This window comes from Stomoxys calcitrans, chromosome 4 (genome assembly GCF_963082655.1).
Source record: "Stomoxys calcitrans chromosome 4, idStoCalc2.1, whole genome shotgun sequence".
Classification (NCBI taxonomy): Eukaryota; Metazoa; Arthropoda; class Insecta; order Diptera; family Muscidae; genus Stomoxys; species Stomoxys calcitrans.
The window spans coordinates 28,538,597-28,556,528 of NC_081555.1; the positions used below are offsets into that span (position 1 = coordinate 28,538,597).

The 17,932-nt window shown below is 38.1% G+C and overlaps 1 protein-coding gene across 1 annotated transcript in view; it reads left to right on the forward strand.

The window, feature by feature from the left end:
- LOC106087566 (tyrosine-protein phosphatase corkscrew) overlaps window positions 1–17,932 on the forward strand; it is a 127,799-nt gene that overhangs the window by 233 nt on the left and 109,634 nt on the right. The window contains exons 2-3 of the mRNA XM_013252654.2: window positions 2,460–2,647; window positions 2,708–2,834. Coding sequence (XP_013108108.1) covers window positions 2,460–2,647; window positions 2,708–2,834 — 315 coding nt within the window. The remainder of the gene's footprint in view (window positions 1–2,459; window positions 2,648–2,707; window positions 2,835–17,932) is intronic.

The window sequence follows — 17,932 nt, forward strand, 5'->3', positions numbered from 1 at the left end:
CTTTGCAAAAAGTGTTAGTGTATGTGGTATATGTGAGGGGAGCCATGAAAAAAAAAAACATTAGCCCCCCTTGATTTAATGAGATCTAAGCATCGGTACAGCTTATGGAAATGTACCAAAAAAATAAATATTGTCAATGATGAGAAAAGATTGTAGAGTTTTATTAAATTCATAGAAAATTGAGACCCAACTCCACACGCCCTTGTCGGTGTTGTTGTTGTCATTAAAGTGGGTAACCTTAAGAATGTATCCCTTTCTCTCTTGTCAACGATAATTGGTCGCCGTCGTGTTTTTTTCGTCATACTTCTTATTAATCCATATGTTGCTTATTTGCAAAAAAATAAACTAAAAAAAATATGTAAATTGTGTGAATGTTCGTTGCCTATTCGCTTATCATCCGCCGTCCTTCGGTATTTTTTGTATTGTGTACTTTTTCGTTGTTTTGTTTTTGCTGTTCTGCTTCGTTCATTTGTTTTGTTGTTGTTGTGGTTTTGGCGTATTAAATCGTGTGTATTTTTTGTTTCCCATTTCTTGGATGATGACGCTGTTGTCTGATGACACCACCCCCACCTCCCTCTTTTTTCAGCTGGTTTAAAACGCTTTTTCGTTTAGGTGGCACTGACATTGCGTATGCCCAACTGAGCTGAAACAGCCGTTACAAAATGTAAACAAATACAAATACATAGTGGAAATAAAATGCCGGTGTTTTGTAAAAAAGGAAATATAAACGTGGTTGAGGAATTTTTAACTGAAATATTATACAGAAATTATGAAAATAACTAAGCTAGAATGTTTTTAACTTAGTCTGTCCTTCTGTTTGGCTGGGTGGTTATCCATTTTTTTTTTATTTATTTTTCAATTGATTTCGGCAAACCTCTTGAAATCTTAAGCTGGTTTCACATGATTTTTGTATTTTCAAAGATAGCAGTTAAAAAAATTGTAGACATCGTGATGTAATATGAAAAATGGATTTTGCAATCAATATGCAGCTCTTTAGATTATAGTGCGCTCTACATATAGACACATGACTATAAATAAAATATACATACCGATTAGATAGCGCTCTATTCGTATTTGATATATATATATAGGGAAAGACTTAAGATGTTATCACACTATATGTGCTTGTCTTATGACATCTAGTTTTTAACTTATTAAAGTTGCAAACATAGTGTGATACGAATGTAATTGAAATATAAAAATAGGCAGAGTGATCCCACTACTGAAGTCTGGAAAGGACCCGAGTTTGGGGGAGTCGTACAGACCGATCTCCCTTCTCTCACCAGTGGCAAAGACGCTTGAGGCATTACTCCTCCCGAGCTTCGTGGGAGAATTTCCATTCACCGAGCATCAAAATGTATTTTTGGAAGACTGCATAGCACAACAACAGCTTAGCATGCCATGACCGCACACATTTGCCGTGCCTTTAATCAGCCCAGGCCATGTGATAGGACGGTTCTCTTGGCACTGGATCAATCGAAGGCATTCGACACTGTCAGCCATGCTAAATTATTTGAGGACATCGCCAACACGTCCCTCCAGCCAGGCCTGAAACGCTGGGTCGCGAATTATCTGTGTGGTCGCCAGTCATTTGTGGAATTTAGGGATAGGTTAGATTAAGTTAGGTTTAAGTGGCAGTCTGCCATCAGACTCACTTAGACGTTTTCGTCCGTTGCGATACCACAGGAACAGAAGAAGGATGATACCTTCTAGTTCCTACCGTTGAACCATCCAGCTCGCTGTAAAAAGCCCAGTAACTTGCGAATGTTCACATCCGCTAAATCAGGCTGGTTCTCAAGGAAATTAGAACCTAAAGTGAAACTCCTTCTAACTGCTAGTGCGGGACACACACACACAGAAGGTGTTCTATAGTCTCTTCTTCCTCGATGTCAAATAAGAAGTCGAAGCACCGTAGAGTGAAACAGGGAGTTCTCTAAGGTGGGGTAATATCTCTGGCACTGTTTAACCTCTATCTATCCTCCATTCCACCCCCTCAAGACGGCATAGAGATTGTTTCATATGCGGACGATTGTACGATCATGGCATCAGGCCCCCCACCCATTGTTGACATCTGCGAAAGGTTGAACGTCTACCTCAACGAACTTGCCTCATATTTCGCTGCGAGAAATCTGAAGATACCCGACCATCAAGTGTCCCAAAATGCTTGACGTCATATTTGACAGCTCTTACACATTCTCCCCACATGCCACAGCAGTTTGCGATGAAGTCAAAACTAGAAACAAGGTCCTCAAGTCACTTGCTGGTAGTACTTGAGGTGCAGACAAAGAAACCCTAGATTCGGCCCGGCTGAACTTAGCACACTTTTAAATGTTTCTGGTCCTTTTGCTAACATGGCTGCTTATAGTGTCAACGGCACTGCATTTGAAGTTTCTGTTAAACTTAAACATTTAATTTCATCAATATTTCTATTTTTCTTTTACCTCCCTACCTTCTCCTAGATGGTTTCATCCCACAATATCGGGCATAGAAGCTGAAAATTTACTGCTGGAGCATGGCTTTGATGGATCCTTTTTGGCTCGGCTCTCCTCTTCCAATCCCGGTGCATTTACTTTATCTGTACGAAGGGGTCTAGAAGTGACACACATTAAAATACAAAACAACGGTGACTTTTTCGATCTCTATGGAGGTAAGTTGAATCTAAATTCTATGAAATTTACATTTACTATTCCCTTTCACAATTTTATAGGTGAAAAATTTGCTACGCTACCTGAGTTGGTACAATATTACATGGAAAATGGTGAATTGAAAGAGAAAAATGGTCAGGTGATAGAATTGAAACAGCCACTGATATGTGCTGAACCAACAACAGAAAGGTAAGTGGAATGATGCAATTAATGCTTTACTGAAACATTTATAATCCCTGAAAATTGAAAGTCGTATGAGAAAGTGAAAATGTAATTGAAATGGGAATTGCTAATTAAGCCTTATTTATCGATATAAATAAATGAAAACTATGCCGAGAATTTCAAGGCTGCTGATGTAAATTTCTTACGAACAGCGTTTTGATTGGAGTACAATGTTCACTTGTAAGTCATGGAGCTAACATTTTGTTCTATTAGAAAGTCTATTTTTAAATTGCATATCAATAATATGCGTGTATGCGTTTATACTTTTAATCTCTGTAGTTATTATTCCGCAATTATTACTCATATTGGCTTATATGTTTTCAGTTGGTTACTGAAAAACTATATAAAAAATACAAACAGCAAATCGATATGTCATATACATACATACACATGTTAATAATTAGGTTATGATAACTTTAAAAATTTTGTAAATTTATATTTTTGCTAATCTCGCGCCTATAGCAGGGTTATAGTTAAGGCGAGAGTATAAGAAAATGTCCACAAAGATTGTATTTTTATGCGAGGTATCGCTCTACCATATGCCACGTGTTAGAGGCTTATACTTCAAAAATCTCGTTTTCATTACTCACCTGTAGAATCATAAGAGAAACTATTTTACAAGGAGCTCAAAATGATTTTTGACAGTTAACTTATTATGGCTGCTATTTGATGATCGATCATGACTGCGTTGTGATGTCGTCGATGTAGGGGCTCGATGCTATGATCATACAATCGGAAGCATATAATATCTAATCGATGCCCTATGATAGAGTTGAAATAGAGTGTAAAAAGAATACTAAAGCAGAGTTTACATGGCACATCATGATTGTACTCATCGTGTGTACGTGCTATTTAAAGCTTTTGCCCAAAACGGTACATCGATTTTTTCTTTTCTTTGATTTTATTGGGTTGCCCAAAAAGTAATTGCGGATTTTTTTAAAGAAAGTAAATGCATTTTTAATAAAACTTAAAATGAACTTTAATCAAATATACTTTTTTACACTTTTTTTCTAAAGCAAGCTAAAAATAACAGCTGATAACTGACAGAAGAAAGAATGCAATTAAAGAGTCACAAGCTGTGAAAAAATTTGTCAACGCCGACTATATGAAAAATCCGCAATTACTTTTTGGCAACCCAATATATAATTTTTCACACTTTATTGTCACAGAACGTGTTTTTCAATATCTGTCAACTATTGATTACACATTTCTTTGTAAACGGTAATCGATAGACGTCATTCATCGAAAAAAATCAAATGATTTTGATTCTTCAGCCATGACTGATGGTTATATATACATGTGGCGAATACACCTTTGTTTTCACCAATAATATTACAAAGACCATACATCAGATATGCCATGTAAATTCAGCATAAAAGCGCCGGAGATTTCGCTCTATATATAACGATACTATCGAAATTTTATTTATTTATTTTTTCTCAGTATTGATGGCAAATTTGCTATCAATACTATCGGTAAAGTTAATTTTTTTTTGCAAAATTTAATAAAAATAAACTATCCGACACTGAATTTATGCTTTGGATACATTGCGCCTATAAAGGGCGCACTTTCATTCGATTGCACTAATATTTTGATTTCTCTCATGGCTTCCAACTGACTTTATTAATTCGGTCTGTACATTAATATTGCTTCTATTATAAACCGATCTCCTGAATTGTCTTCTTCTCATTTTCGTTTGAAATATAAAGCGCCCCCTGGCGTTTCATATACATATAGACCATGCACAATCACGAGTATGTCACCTAAAAGACGGTACGCCCTTCAGGAAGTCTATTATTACTTAATTTTTAAGAACCGAATAACATCTGCTCTGGTACACCCATAATCTCGGAGCAATCTGTATACATATGTATATAGAATGTCCAGAGAAGCCCTAAGTTCCTCCAGAAATCTTCCTTTCTAGGATAACGTTGCCGAGTCATTATTACTATTTATCTCCATTGATATCAGTATTTACTCCAAAAGGGAATAATCGTTCGAAAAACAGCCCAGGAGCAGGAGTAACCTGATGAAGTTGGAACTAAGCCTCATGGGACAATGACTATAAGGAACAGAGTCAAACTTCTATCATATCAATGAGTGCTGTCCGATTCAAGATAAGCTCAATGATGACGTCTTTTTTAAAGCCTTTGGAGAGACACCATTTTGGAGAGAAATTTTTACATGGCATATAATTTTTTCAAATGGCATAAGTCCTTCACAAATTTCGCCAGCATTAGGAGAAGATTACCGCTGGAGAATTTTTTTTTGATATTCTTGCCAGTCGAATGGCGTCATAGACGGAAATGCAAACCTCTACACCACCGTGGCCACCGACAACTTTATTCCGGTCCTCTTTAAAAGCAAAGCTTCCTGCTTATATTCAACAGTATCAGCTTTCTTTTTCTGAGATTTATGCAAGCCCATTAGTAGTCGCCCACGCAGCTCTGAATGGGGTGCTCAATAGCTGGGAACCCACACCATCATAATGACAATGTTATATGGCAACCACCTTAACTTTTTCCTCCTCAAAGGGTCTGAGTGTCCCATAACGAAGAGCTACAGTAAAGGGATACAAGCGCAAAACGCAAATTTGCCCATAAACATGCCATTAAGGACCATAGGGGATACTTGTCTCATATCTATGAGTGCCTTTCTTGAAATTTTTATAGATTCTGTAGGACGCTATGGAAGGAATAAAATGATATATAATTTTTTGATATCGGAGGAGGCGCGGATCTTCCCTTTTACCCAAAAAGCACCACCCACAATGAAAAATAGACCGATCGGGATAATGTGGGTCTCAAATGAAAGTTACGTGGGAGCAGAGGGGTAAACTGATATCAAAATTTGCCGCCAGGTCTCAGGAAGGCCTCCCTAAAAAATGTTAACCGATAGGAACGATATGGGACTCAAATAAAAAATATTTGAGAATGGAATACAAATGTGATATCAAAACTTGGCTTCAATTGGAGCGGTCCATACTGCCTCTACAGTCAGATGTGATTGTTACGCCGGGCACGGCCGATTTATAGGGTTTCAATGCCGCGATTATGCTCCATTCTGTTAACATGACATCCACCTCTTCATTCACCTTTGGTGACTCGAAAATGTTTTTTTAAGAGGGCGGGATAAACAGCCTTTGCCAGTTTAAGAACCACAGATTTCACGATAGTGTTTGAACAAATGTAGTTAGCCACCTGAAATTTTGCACAGATACTTCTTATTGATGTATGTCGTTGGGAATAGCAAATATGGTTTTAGATTTGGACATAGCCCCTATATAAACTTATTGCCAAATTTGACCTCTTGAGGTCCTAGAAGCTGCACTTATTATCCAAATTGGTTAAAATTTCGCATGTAGTGTTTTTTCTTGACTTGCAATGTCCACGGAAAGCATGGTCCATAGCGGTCTACAACCTGACATAGTTCCCATATAGGCTGATGTTCCGATTTGACATATTGAGCCCCTGGAAGTCGCAATTGTTTTCCTATTTTGCGGAAATCTTACACGTAGTCTTCTGTTGCGACTTCCAACGGCACAGTCGTAAGCACGATCCAAATCAGGTTATAAACTGATATAGCTCCCATATAAACCGATCTCCCGATTTGACATCTTGGGCTCCTCGTAGCCGCACCTGTTGTCCGATTTGTCTGAAATTTTGCATGTAGTGTTCTGTTATGACTTTCAACGACCGGAGTAATTTATGATCTAAATAAGTCTATTACCTATCACACAATATGTCTTGTCTTAGGTATTTTCAAAGATAGCAACTCTCAAAGTTGTTTACATCGTGTGATACCTAAAAAAAATTGAATATGAATGGAGCTCTAATTTCATCAAAGATACATGTAGAGCAGTGTTGGGCACATGTGGTAGTATGCGTAATATTTCCAAGCCCATGAGTTTATGTTCTTGTTCGCGCAAACAAATATGTGCAATAGAGTGTATCCATTTGCCCGCCACTGATGTAGACTAATGTCTGTAAAAAAAGGTACAATACATATGAGAATACACGCCAATTAGAGGGCGTTTTATCGTATTTGACGTACATAAGGATACTCTTGTATATGTAAAAAGTGACATTACATATGTAACGCACATATCGTGTGACAGCAACTTTAGTTCATTTGTGTAAATTTTTCGTAAAATGCAGTGTGGTGGGTTCCTAAGAATCGGCATGACCGAATTTAGCACGTTTTTATACCCTCCACCATACAATGGGAGTATACTAAATTCGTCATTCTGTTTGTACCAACTCGAAATATTTCTTTAATATATATTCTTGATCGCCATGACGTTTTAAGTCGATCTAGCCATGTCTGTCCGTCCGTCTATGGAAAGTACGCTAACATTCGAAGGAGTAAAGCTAGACCCTTGAAATTTCGGAAAATACTTCCTATTAGTGTAGGTCGGGGCCATATCGGTCCATGTTTTTTTCCCCATGCAAACCGATATCCCGATTTCACTTTTTCATCCTCTAGATGTCGTAATTATTATTCGATTTGGCTGAAATTTTGTACTGTAACGTTTATATGGCGCAATTCCGATCCGATTTGTTGAAAGTTTGCTCAATGGTATCTACTATGGTCTCCAACATCCAAGCTAACTATGGCCCAAATCGGTTATTATCAGGCTGGCTGTTGACATATTGAGGGTTCCGGTTAAATATTTACTCTTTCATTTTCTAGATACTTGGGCCAATAGTTTTTCGTGACTTAGCTTCTTTCTCTCTAAAAAGACCTCTCAGGACAGTTGATATAGCATACATTTTTATAAGAGCCTTCTCGACAACTGACCCAAATATGGATCAGATTGAACTTTATTTATTTAGATATAGCTGCCATATAGACCAATCTCCCGATAAAGGGTCTGAAGTCCATAAAAGCTTTATTTTTTATCCGATTTCGCTGAAATTTGGAATAGTGTGCAGTTTTAAGCCTCCCAACATGGAGTTATTTTTAGTCTCCTGACACTCGATCTAAATATGGTTCAGATCGGACTATATTTAGATATAGCTGCCATATAGACCGATCTGCCTTTAAGAGGACTGAAGCCCATAAAAACATTATTTATTACGCGATATCTCTGAAATTTGAAACAGTGAGTAGGTTAAGACCTCCCAACATCCTACCTAAATATGGTTCTGATCGGACTATATTTCGATATAGCTGTCATATAGACCGATCTGCCTTTAAGGGGACTGAAGCCCATAAAATCTTTATTTATTATCCGATTTCGCTGAAATTTGAAACAGTGAGTTTTTCTGAGCCTCTCGATATCCGACCTTAATATGGTTCAGATCCGTTTATAATTGGGTATATCTGCCAAAATAAGTATAGTGAATAGTGCCACATATATGTTCGACCACTAAATGTCGAATTCATCCAATTTTCACTGGATTGTGACGAAATGGGGTTTACATTTATACCCGAGGTGGTGGGAATCCAAAGTTCGGTCCGGCCGAACTTAATGACTTTTTACTTGTTTATTGAATGTTTTTATACCCTGCACCACCACTGTGGTCACTTTTTTGCCCCAAGGACAAATGCTATTGATTTTGATAAAAATCGGTTCAGATTTAGATATAGCTCCCATATATATCTTTCATCCGATATGGTTTTTTAAGGCTGTTGAAGCCACAATTTTTGTCCGATCTTCACAAAATTTGGCATTGGGTATTTTATTTGAGGTCTACATATGTGTGCAAAATTTCATAAGAATCGGTTCAGATTAAGATATAACTCCCATATATAACTTTCATCCGACATAGACTTTTATGGCTGTAGAAGCCACAGTTTTAATCCGATCTTTAAAATAATTTGCACGAGGTGTTTTATTTGACGTCCTAATTTGTATGGAAAATTTCATGAAAATCGGTCCATATTTAGATATAGCTCCCATATAGGATTGCCCAAAAAGTAATTGCGGATTTTTCATATAGTCGGCGTTGACAAATTTTTTCACAGCTTGTGACTCTGTAATTGCATTCTTTCTTCTGTCAGTTATCAGCTGTTACTTTTAGCTTGCTTTATAAAAAAAGTGTAATAAAAGTATACAGCGGTCAAAAAAAGTATTCATCATTAGCAAAATTGATAATAAATTCACTTATTTTGGGTAATTGAAGAAAATTTAAAGAAAACAAATAATGCAGTTTTATGCAATAGTTTATTTTTCGTAATATGTTTTAAAATAAATTAAAAAAATAAATTTAATTAGCGCAAAAAATGCAATTTTATATAATAACACCAAAAACAGAACAAAAAAAGTATTCATCATTGATGTGCTATCATCAAAGTCAAATTCAAATATTATTTGGGAATCCCCCTTTTCTGTTTTATTTAGTAAAGGAGGCTTTGCCCTTGACAGCAAATATTTAATTTCATTGAAAATATAGTTTTTGTCAAAATGGGTCGTAAGCAAAACGAGGTTTCTGATGAGGTAAAAGTTTTGATAATAAAACACCACAGGAATGGTTTAACTCAAAAAACTATCAGTGAAATATTAAATAGACCACGATCTACTATACAATCCATCATCAGAAAGTGGACAGAAACGAAAACTGTTGACAATAAACCAAGATCTGGTCGACCAAAAGCACTTTCAGTTGGAGATGTGCGTTGGCTAGTGCGGCAAGTTCAGAAAACTCCGAAGACAAATGCGACCATTCTTCGTAAAAACACTATGGAATATTTAGGGAAGGAAGTTACTACACAAACAATTCGAAATACACTCAAAAGGCATAGTTACAGAGGAAGAACTGCACGTAAGAAGCCCTTTATAAATAAAATAAAGCGAGTGAAAAGGCTAAACTTCGCAAAAATGTATGTAAAACAGCCCGAATCATTTTGGAAAACAGTCATTTTTGCAGACGAGAGCAAGTTTAATCTTTTTGGGTGCGATGGAAAGGTCATAGTGTACAGAAAACCAAATACAGAGCTTGAAGAACGAAACACAGTTGCTACTGTAAAACATGGTGGAGGTGGTTTAATGGTTTGGGGGTGTATGGCGGCTTCAGGAGCGGGAAATCTTGAAATTATTAATGGAGTAATGGATCATAAGTATTACATTGACATTTTAAAGAGGAATTTAAAAGATAGTGCTGTAAAACTTGGGCTTGGTAATAACTTTCAATATTATCAAGATAATGACCCCAAACATTCTGCTTTAAATACCAAGATGTGGATGCTGTATAACTGCCCCAAAGTCATTAAAACTCCTCCTCAAAGTCCCGACTTGAACCCAATTGAACATCTTTGGGAACATCTCGAACGCAAATTGAGAACGCGCAATTTTTCGAGCAAGAGTCAAATGCAACAGGTGATAATGGAGGAATGGACTAATATAGACCAAAATATAACCGCTAAATTAGTCCAATCGATGTCAAACCGTTTAAAAGAAGTTATAAGACGCGGTGGTCGAATAACAAAGTATTAATTTTTTTAAATTATGTTATTTATTTTTTTGTTTTTTTGCAATGATGAATACTTTTTTTGTTTAATTTTTTGTGTTCAGCTGTAAAATGGCCCTTTTTGTTCCAATAAATACTATTTTTTTCTTTAAAAACAATGAAATTGTGTACATATATATCACACAAGCACTACTGCATCATTAGTTTAATATGTTTTTAATCCAATTGTCTTTTGTAGACTTATTAAAAAAAAAACATTGAATGATGAATACTTTTTTTGACCGCTGTATTTGATTAAAGTTCATTCTAAGCTTTATTAAAAATGCATTTACTTTCTTTTAAAAAATCCGCAATTACTTTTTGGGCAACCAATATATCTTTCATCTGATTTGGCTTTTTAAGTCTGTAGAAGCCACAATTTTGGTCCGATCTTTACAAAATTTTACATGAGGTGCTTTATTTGACGTCTTCATATGTGTGCAAAATTTCATAATAAATCGGTTCAGATTTAGATATAGCTCCCATATATATGTATCGCCCGATTTGCACTTAAATGGCCGTAGTAGCTTCAATTTTCAACCGATCTGCACAAAATTTGGCACGGACTGTTTTGTTACTGCACTTAATATATCTGGAATATTTCACAAAAATCGGTTCAGATTTGGATATAGCTCCCATATATATCTTTCATCCGATTTGAACCTTTTTGTGAAGTCTCAATGTATGTGCAATTTCATAATCTTTTATCCGCTTTGGCTTTTTAAGACCGTAGAAGCCACAATTTTGGTCCGATCTTTACAAAATTTTGCATGAGGTGCTTTATTTGACGTTATATAGCTCCCATATATATCGTTCATCCGATGTGGCCTTTCGGCCGATTTTATATGAGACGTTTAAATTGGCGTTCCAGTACGTGCGCAAAGTTTCCTTAAAATCGGTCCTAATTTAGATGTAGCTCCAGTGTGTATATTTCATTCGATATGGACTTTTAAGGCAGTAAAATCCCAAAATTTTGGTCACATCTCTTCAATCTAGGGCGTGAGATGCTCTACTTGACGACCCACTATGTGCCATTTAAATTGGCACAGGTTTCGATATAACTCCCATATAATCTTTTATCCGATATGGCCTCTTAAAGAGGTGGAAATCCAAATCTTTTGTCCTATGGTAGGAAAATCTTACAAGGTTCTAAATTGCTATTTTAATTGGTATCTAAATTAAAGTCTGACTAGATTTCCAGATAAGTTCTACATATAAAAAGTACTACATGCACTAAGTGGTGTAGGGTATTATATAGTCGGCATCGCCCGACTTTTGCCTTTTCTTACTGGTTTATTTATACGAATACTGGCAATATATTTATATTTATTCAACTACCATAATAGTCACTCTGATCTGCACTGAAGTCATCCTTTAAATATGTTCACAATCTTGTTTGAATTGTTGCTGGCATCATTAATAACACCTACAAAAATTTCGAAATATTTCATTTTAAAAAGCCAAATATTTAAGTGTCCAGTGAATGAGTTCATTGAGTTTTATTCTCCTTATATGGTTGAGATTCATATTTGAATACTTTCCCATTTGGCCACCTCCATACTGCTCCATTAAAATGGACTATGGCCTGTTTAAACAAAATATAATCTCAACCCAATGCAATTGCAAACAAAAAAAAAAAAAACACAAAATAAATTATTTTACTTGACTTTCTACTTAGTTTGACAATAACGAAATTAATTGCTTTCGATTTTGTATATATTGCGCACGGCTTTTTGCTGAAAAATGTAGAAAAAACAAAAGCACTTATTTCAAATGCTGTCAAACGAAATGCGAAAAATACCGTAAATAAGTGAACTACCAGCGCCAACCATAGGCACGCTTTTGCCATATTTAAGCAGTTCATACATCCATCCCACATCTGCGATCTTTTTGTTTTCTAATAGTGTGGGGCGGACGAAGAAACCTGACGCTTGAATGGTTGTGTGCATTTATATGACAGGTTGGTTGCTTGTTCGTTCTAGTTTGGATTGATTGACTGGTTTTTTTGAAAATGTCTAAAAAACCAACATATGTATGCAAAAAATTTGTCAATGCGATATTGACTTTTAATGAGAATTTATCAAGATTTGGCAACTTCAAAAATGGCCGACTTTTATTTTTGATTGATTGACTACAGTCTATATAGGCTATAGTCAATAGCCAAGTTCAAACCAAGAAGTCCAAGAGTGCTTCAGTAAAAAAAACCCTGAAAGTATGTGTTCTTCCAGATTGCGCAGATGATCAAATGCATTCCTCTAATTAGCGGGTAGCCTTCAGTCTAAAATAGTTCAATCGGCAACCCATTGTCTCCTGTTGCCATCTTGGTTCTTCAGCCGAGTCACTGCTATGTAGATCTCATTCTGACTAAGTAAGCTCACGGCAGCCACTATCGGATACCAGCAGCTGAGAAAAATGTTCTAAGCACTCTATCTGTATCTGTTGTCAGATTTTTCTATTTATGTTTTTGGATTGATAGCCTATAGTTAAAGATGGGTTTCTACCGGGTAAATACCCAACGTTTGGGTAAACACCCAACGCACTGTTTCAAATTTCATTCAAATCGGATGAAAAATGCTTCTTTTATGGGCTCAATACTCAATATCGGGAGATCGATCTATATGAAAGCTATATCCAAATATGGTCCGATCTGGACCACATTTGACATACAATGGATAGGGGTCTATCAGAACATACTGTGCCAAATTTCATCGAATTCGGGTAATAAATGGATCTTTTATGGCCTCAACACCCTATATCAGGAGATCAGGCGGTCGGTCTATAGGGAACCCCTATCCAAATATAGTCCGTTCTGAACCACACTTCACCGAAATGGGTAGGGGTCTCCCAGAACTCACTGTGCCAAATTTCATCGAAATCGGATGAAAAATTACCAATTTATTGTCTCAAGATTTAAAGTCTAGAGATCGGTCAATATGGCGGCTATATATAACTAAAATCCGATTTTATGAGATCAGAAGATGAAGTTTATATACAAAGAATACGAAATGATCAAAAATTGTTTGCACGTTTTATTATACCCCAGATATCAGCAATATTATAAATACCCAGCTTTTGGGTGTAAATAGGTAAATACCCGGGTATTTACCCATCGCCCATCTCTACCTATAGTCTATATTGGTTATATTATGGAAATCCAGAAGGTATGCATTCTTCCAGATCGCACAGACGATCTAATGCATTCTCTTAGTCTGCGTATTGCCTCCAGTCTTAACTAGTCCAGTCGACAACCCATCGTCTCCTGCTGCCTTCTATGTTTTTTAGTCGAATCACTGATATTTAGACCTCATTGACTAGGTATCCTGACCGCCGCCGATATCAGCTACCAGGAGCTAGGAAAAATTTTCTAAGCACATTATCTTTATCTATAACCAGATTTTTCTCTTTGTGCCTGTAGGAGGATGTGCCTGTACCAAAGCCATTGTTTTGATGTTTAATTCGGAGCTTCCTCAATCATATCTTTTATAGTTTTTGGATTATGAAAATATTTGGGTTTAGCAGCATGTCTATATTAAAGGCAAATATTCCTGGTGACACCTTGAAGAGGATAAGATACACCTAAACTTTGACACACAGTACTGTTGCTTGATATGCCTTATTACCGAAGTCGCCCAATTAGATTTCAAATCTCCAAAATCTGTACCAAAAGTACGCTGCACAGTGTGATGGAGTCGAAACTAAAGAGGGTGAAAAAGTAGAAGAGTGGGCATTAGAGCGCAATTCGGGATGACCTGTGACAAAAGTTAAAGAATTTCTTACGATATTTCGTTTTTTCTTTTATTCCAACTTTCGGTTGTAAAGAAACAAAGCAAAATACGAAAAAATGTTCGAACAAATGCCCGAATCAAATCAGAAAAACCCGAAAATGTTGCAACCCTCAATCCAATTGGAATACATCGAACAGGTTATGTCTTTAACGCGAGTTTTTTAAGGTATTGGGAAGACTAAGCAGAAACCCATTCTTCATCTTTTTCACCCATTTTGATCGAAACAAGCTAATAAAAAATCAACTAATTGGGAACAGTTGAACGAGAGGCGGTAAGGGGATGATGTGCAAAATTTCGAGGACCTAGGTTGTACACAGGTCTTCCAAAAATTTGATGAGCTGCCAAATCTTCAGCTCTACATGTTCTCAAACGGTAGATTTTTTCTAATTTATTGAGATCTCATGCCACTTTGCACTGTTTTGTATGTTAGTCATAATTTGATCCTTATTTGAGGTCGAGTTAAGTTTGAATCGGAAGTTTAAGCGGTGGGGACCTTTGAACCCAATATTGCATATCAGATTCAAGTTTTTGGATTAGTGGGTGCTTATAGGCTTATAGGATTAGTGGGTGCTTATAGCCACCGTAGCGCAGAGGTTAGCATGTCAGCCTATGACATTGAAAGCCAGGGTTCGAATACTGGCGAGGACATAAGAAACAATTTTCTGCCGTGGTTATTCCCTTCTTATGCTTGCCACGTTTGTAAGGTACTATGACGTGCATAGAATCTCCCCAAAGAGCTATCGCACTGCAAACACGCTGTTTCGATTGGCTATAAAAGGATTTCCCTTATCATTGAGCTTAAACTTGAAACGAACTGCACTCCTTGATATGTGAGAAGTTTGCCCCTGACGCCTGACCCTTGATTCCTTTGTCCGATTTTGATAAAATTTCATATATTCATTATTTATGACAGGAGACAAGGGTGATTTTTATACCTAAGCCCGGCTAGGCAAGTTATGCGACCCCAAAGGCCTACAGGCCTATAAGCCTTACGTCCATTCTACTCAAAACCATGGAACATATTGTGAACACCATGATAAAGAATAGGACATTCTGCGAACTGCTCAAATACAAATAGCATGTCAAGGGAAGGTCGGTGAAGACTGCCCTGCATGAGGCTGTGCATAAAATAGAAGAATCCTTCGATGCCAAAACGCACACACTGGCGGTATGCATTGACATCGAGGGGGCTTTTAACAATGTGCGGTCTGACACACTGACCCAATCCTTAGACCAGTACCGGGTTGGACCAGGTCCTTAGGAATGAATAAACCATATGCTAAGGAACAGGTGGATAAATTGTGTGTCCCATGACATAAATATAAGGGAGTAAGTGGCACATGGCACGCAAAAGGGGGTATTTTACCCATTCCTATGGCTTAACACCATAAAAAAACCTATTACGGATGCTGACTGAGGAGGGATTGTACTACGTAGACGATGTAATAATACTTCTAAGGAGAAAGGATCCGAACGAGCTATGCAGAAGGGCCGAAAGGGTCTTGCATATGGCATATGAGTGGGCTAGACCCAGAGGTCTCAATGTTAATTCAGAGAAGAAAAATATGCCTGTTCATGAGGAAGACGAAGGCGGGCCAATTTAACGCACCACGTTTTTTCAATAAGACGATTTTAATATCTGACAAAGTCAAATACTTTGGTGTGATCTTGGACAGGAAACCGAATTGGAAGTGTCACATTCAGGGGCGTACTGAGAAGGCTCATAGATGTTGGGTTCTATGTAAACGGGCCTAGGCTCGAAATGGGCCTGAATCCGTGGATAGTCCACTGGCTCTACAGGAGTGCGATTATACCAATCAGTAGTTTGGTGGACTACTGCAACCTAAGGACCATACAACAGGGTCAGATAACATGTTATCTTGGTATAGGCGGAGCGATGAGGATCACCCCCACTAGGGCACTGTAGACTATTCAAGATATTCGACCCATTGACATACAGATTAAGTGTGAGGCAGCCACTGTGGCTATGAGACTTAAGGCGATGGGATAATGGATAGAGGATAGGACCAGGTCATACCATCGCGGTATAATCGAGGCGGCGATAGGAAACCTGAAAGGAAGGGAAGAGGTTTCTGATCGGATACCTGAGATGAACCTTGAGGTCGAGTGTTGGGCACTGCTGCCAGCGGCACAGTCGATGGATCAATGCTGGAGGACAGAGTGGGCCTGGGGGTACACATTGAGAACCCAGGGACTGAGATATGTTTTAAACTGCCTGACCATAATACGGTCCTGCAGGCGGAGATCCGGGCGATTACGGAATGCGTGCGGTGGTGTGATGCTAACGTGAGGAAGTCGAATGTGAACATCTTTTATAACAACCAGGATGGTAAGGTCACGAACAGTCTTGCAGTGTAAGAAGGAGATTAACGCCTTCTCTGAGAGTGACTCGATCCTCATCGTTTGGGTGCCGGGTTATAGCGGAGTAAGGGGGAATGAAAAAGCAGATTTGGAAGTGAAGGTCAGAGGACTGCCGTCAACAAACTTGATTATCCCGAAGCCTTATGGGTCGACGCAGTCAGAGTTAAGAGCGTGGGCTACGAACGGCTATTTCTGGAACACTGTGGAACAGCAAGGTCACGAACAGTATTGTAGTGTAAGAGGGAGATTAACGCCTTCTCTGACAAATGACAAAATCCGCATCGTTTGGGTGCCGAGCCATAACGGAGTAAGGCGGAATGTAAGGGCAGACGGTTTGGCAGTGAAAGCCAGAGGCCCTACGGGTCGACGCAGTTCGAGTTAAGGCCGTGGGCGAAGAACGGCTATTACTGGGACACTGTGGAGCAAAATAGACGGTAGGACGGAGAAAATCCTACGGGGTTATCCGGATTGTGAGAGGACGAGGCTATTACTGAAACGAAGTAAGAAAGAGGTCAGTATAGCTATTGGTATCATAATGGGACACATAGGACTACGAGCTCATTTATGTAAAATCTGTGCAGTAAGTGATAGCATGTGTAGGTCATGTGGGGAAGATGATGAGACTTTAGAGCATTTCCTATGTCATAGCCTGGTTTTCGCGGCTTACTTAGGTGGGAACACAATACCAGACATGAACCAACTTAGGGGAGTGTTATGGAAAACAAGAAGGGATTTTGTAAGTAGCACGTAATTCTTAACTTAAAATTTTCTTTTTCGAGGTTACTTTTTAGTTTCTAGAGCGCACAACAAGCCGATTACAGGCTTAGGTGTATGTCCATAGTGACAAGGGGCGAATTATTATCCGCACCCTATTTTCAACCTAACCTAACCTTGAAAAAGAAAAATTCCACCCTAACGTTGCATATTATTTAGATTCCAGTTTTTATATCAGCCCTTAGTCGCTCGAACTACAAAGTCTGTGGGTGTTTACATCCCATTGAAAGTAGAAAGAAAGAAGAGACATAGACCCTGTGAAAAGCACAACAATCGACTTAGAATCACTTTCTGATTAACCATGTCCGTCCGTCTGCCTGTCTGTCCGTCGGTCTGTCAGTTTATCTGTCTTTCCGTCTGTTTGTCCGTCTGTCCATGTTAAATTGTAATCAAAGTAAAGATTGGCATTGCCATCCGAACATCTGAAAATTTTGCACATACTTATTTTTTGGCCTAGAGATAAAGCCCGTAGGCCACCGTAGCGCAGAGGTTAGCATGTCCGCCTATGGTGCTGAACGCCTGGGTTCAAATCCTGGCGAGACCATCATACAATTTTCAGCGGTGGTTATCCCCTCCTAATGCTGGCGACATTCCTGAGGTACTATGCCATGTAAAAACTTCTTCTCAAAAGAGGTGTCGCACTGACGCACGCCGTTCAGACTCGGCTTTAAAA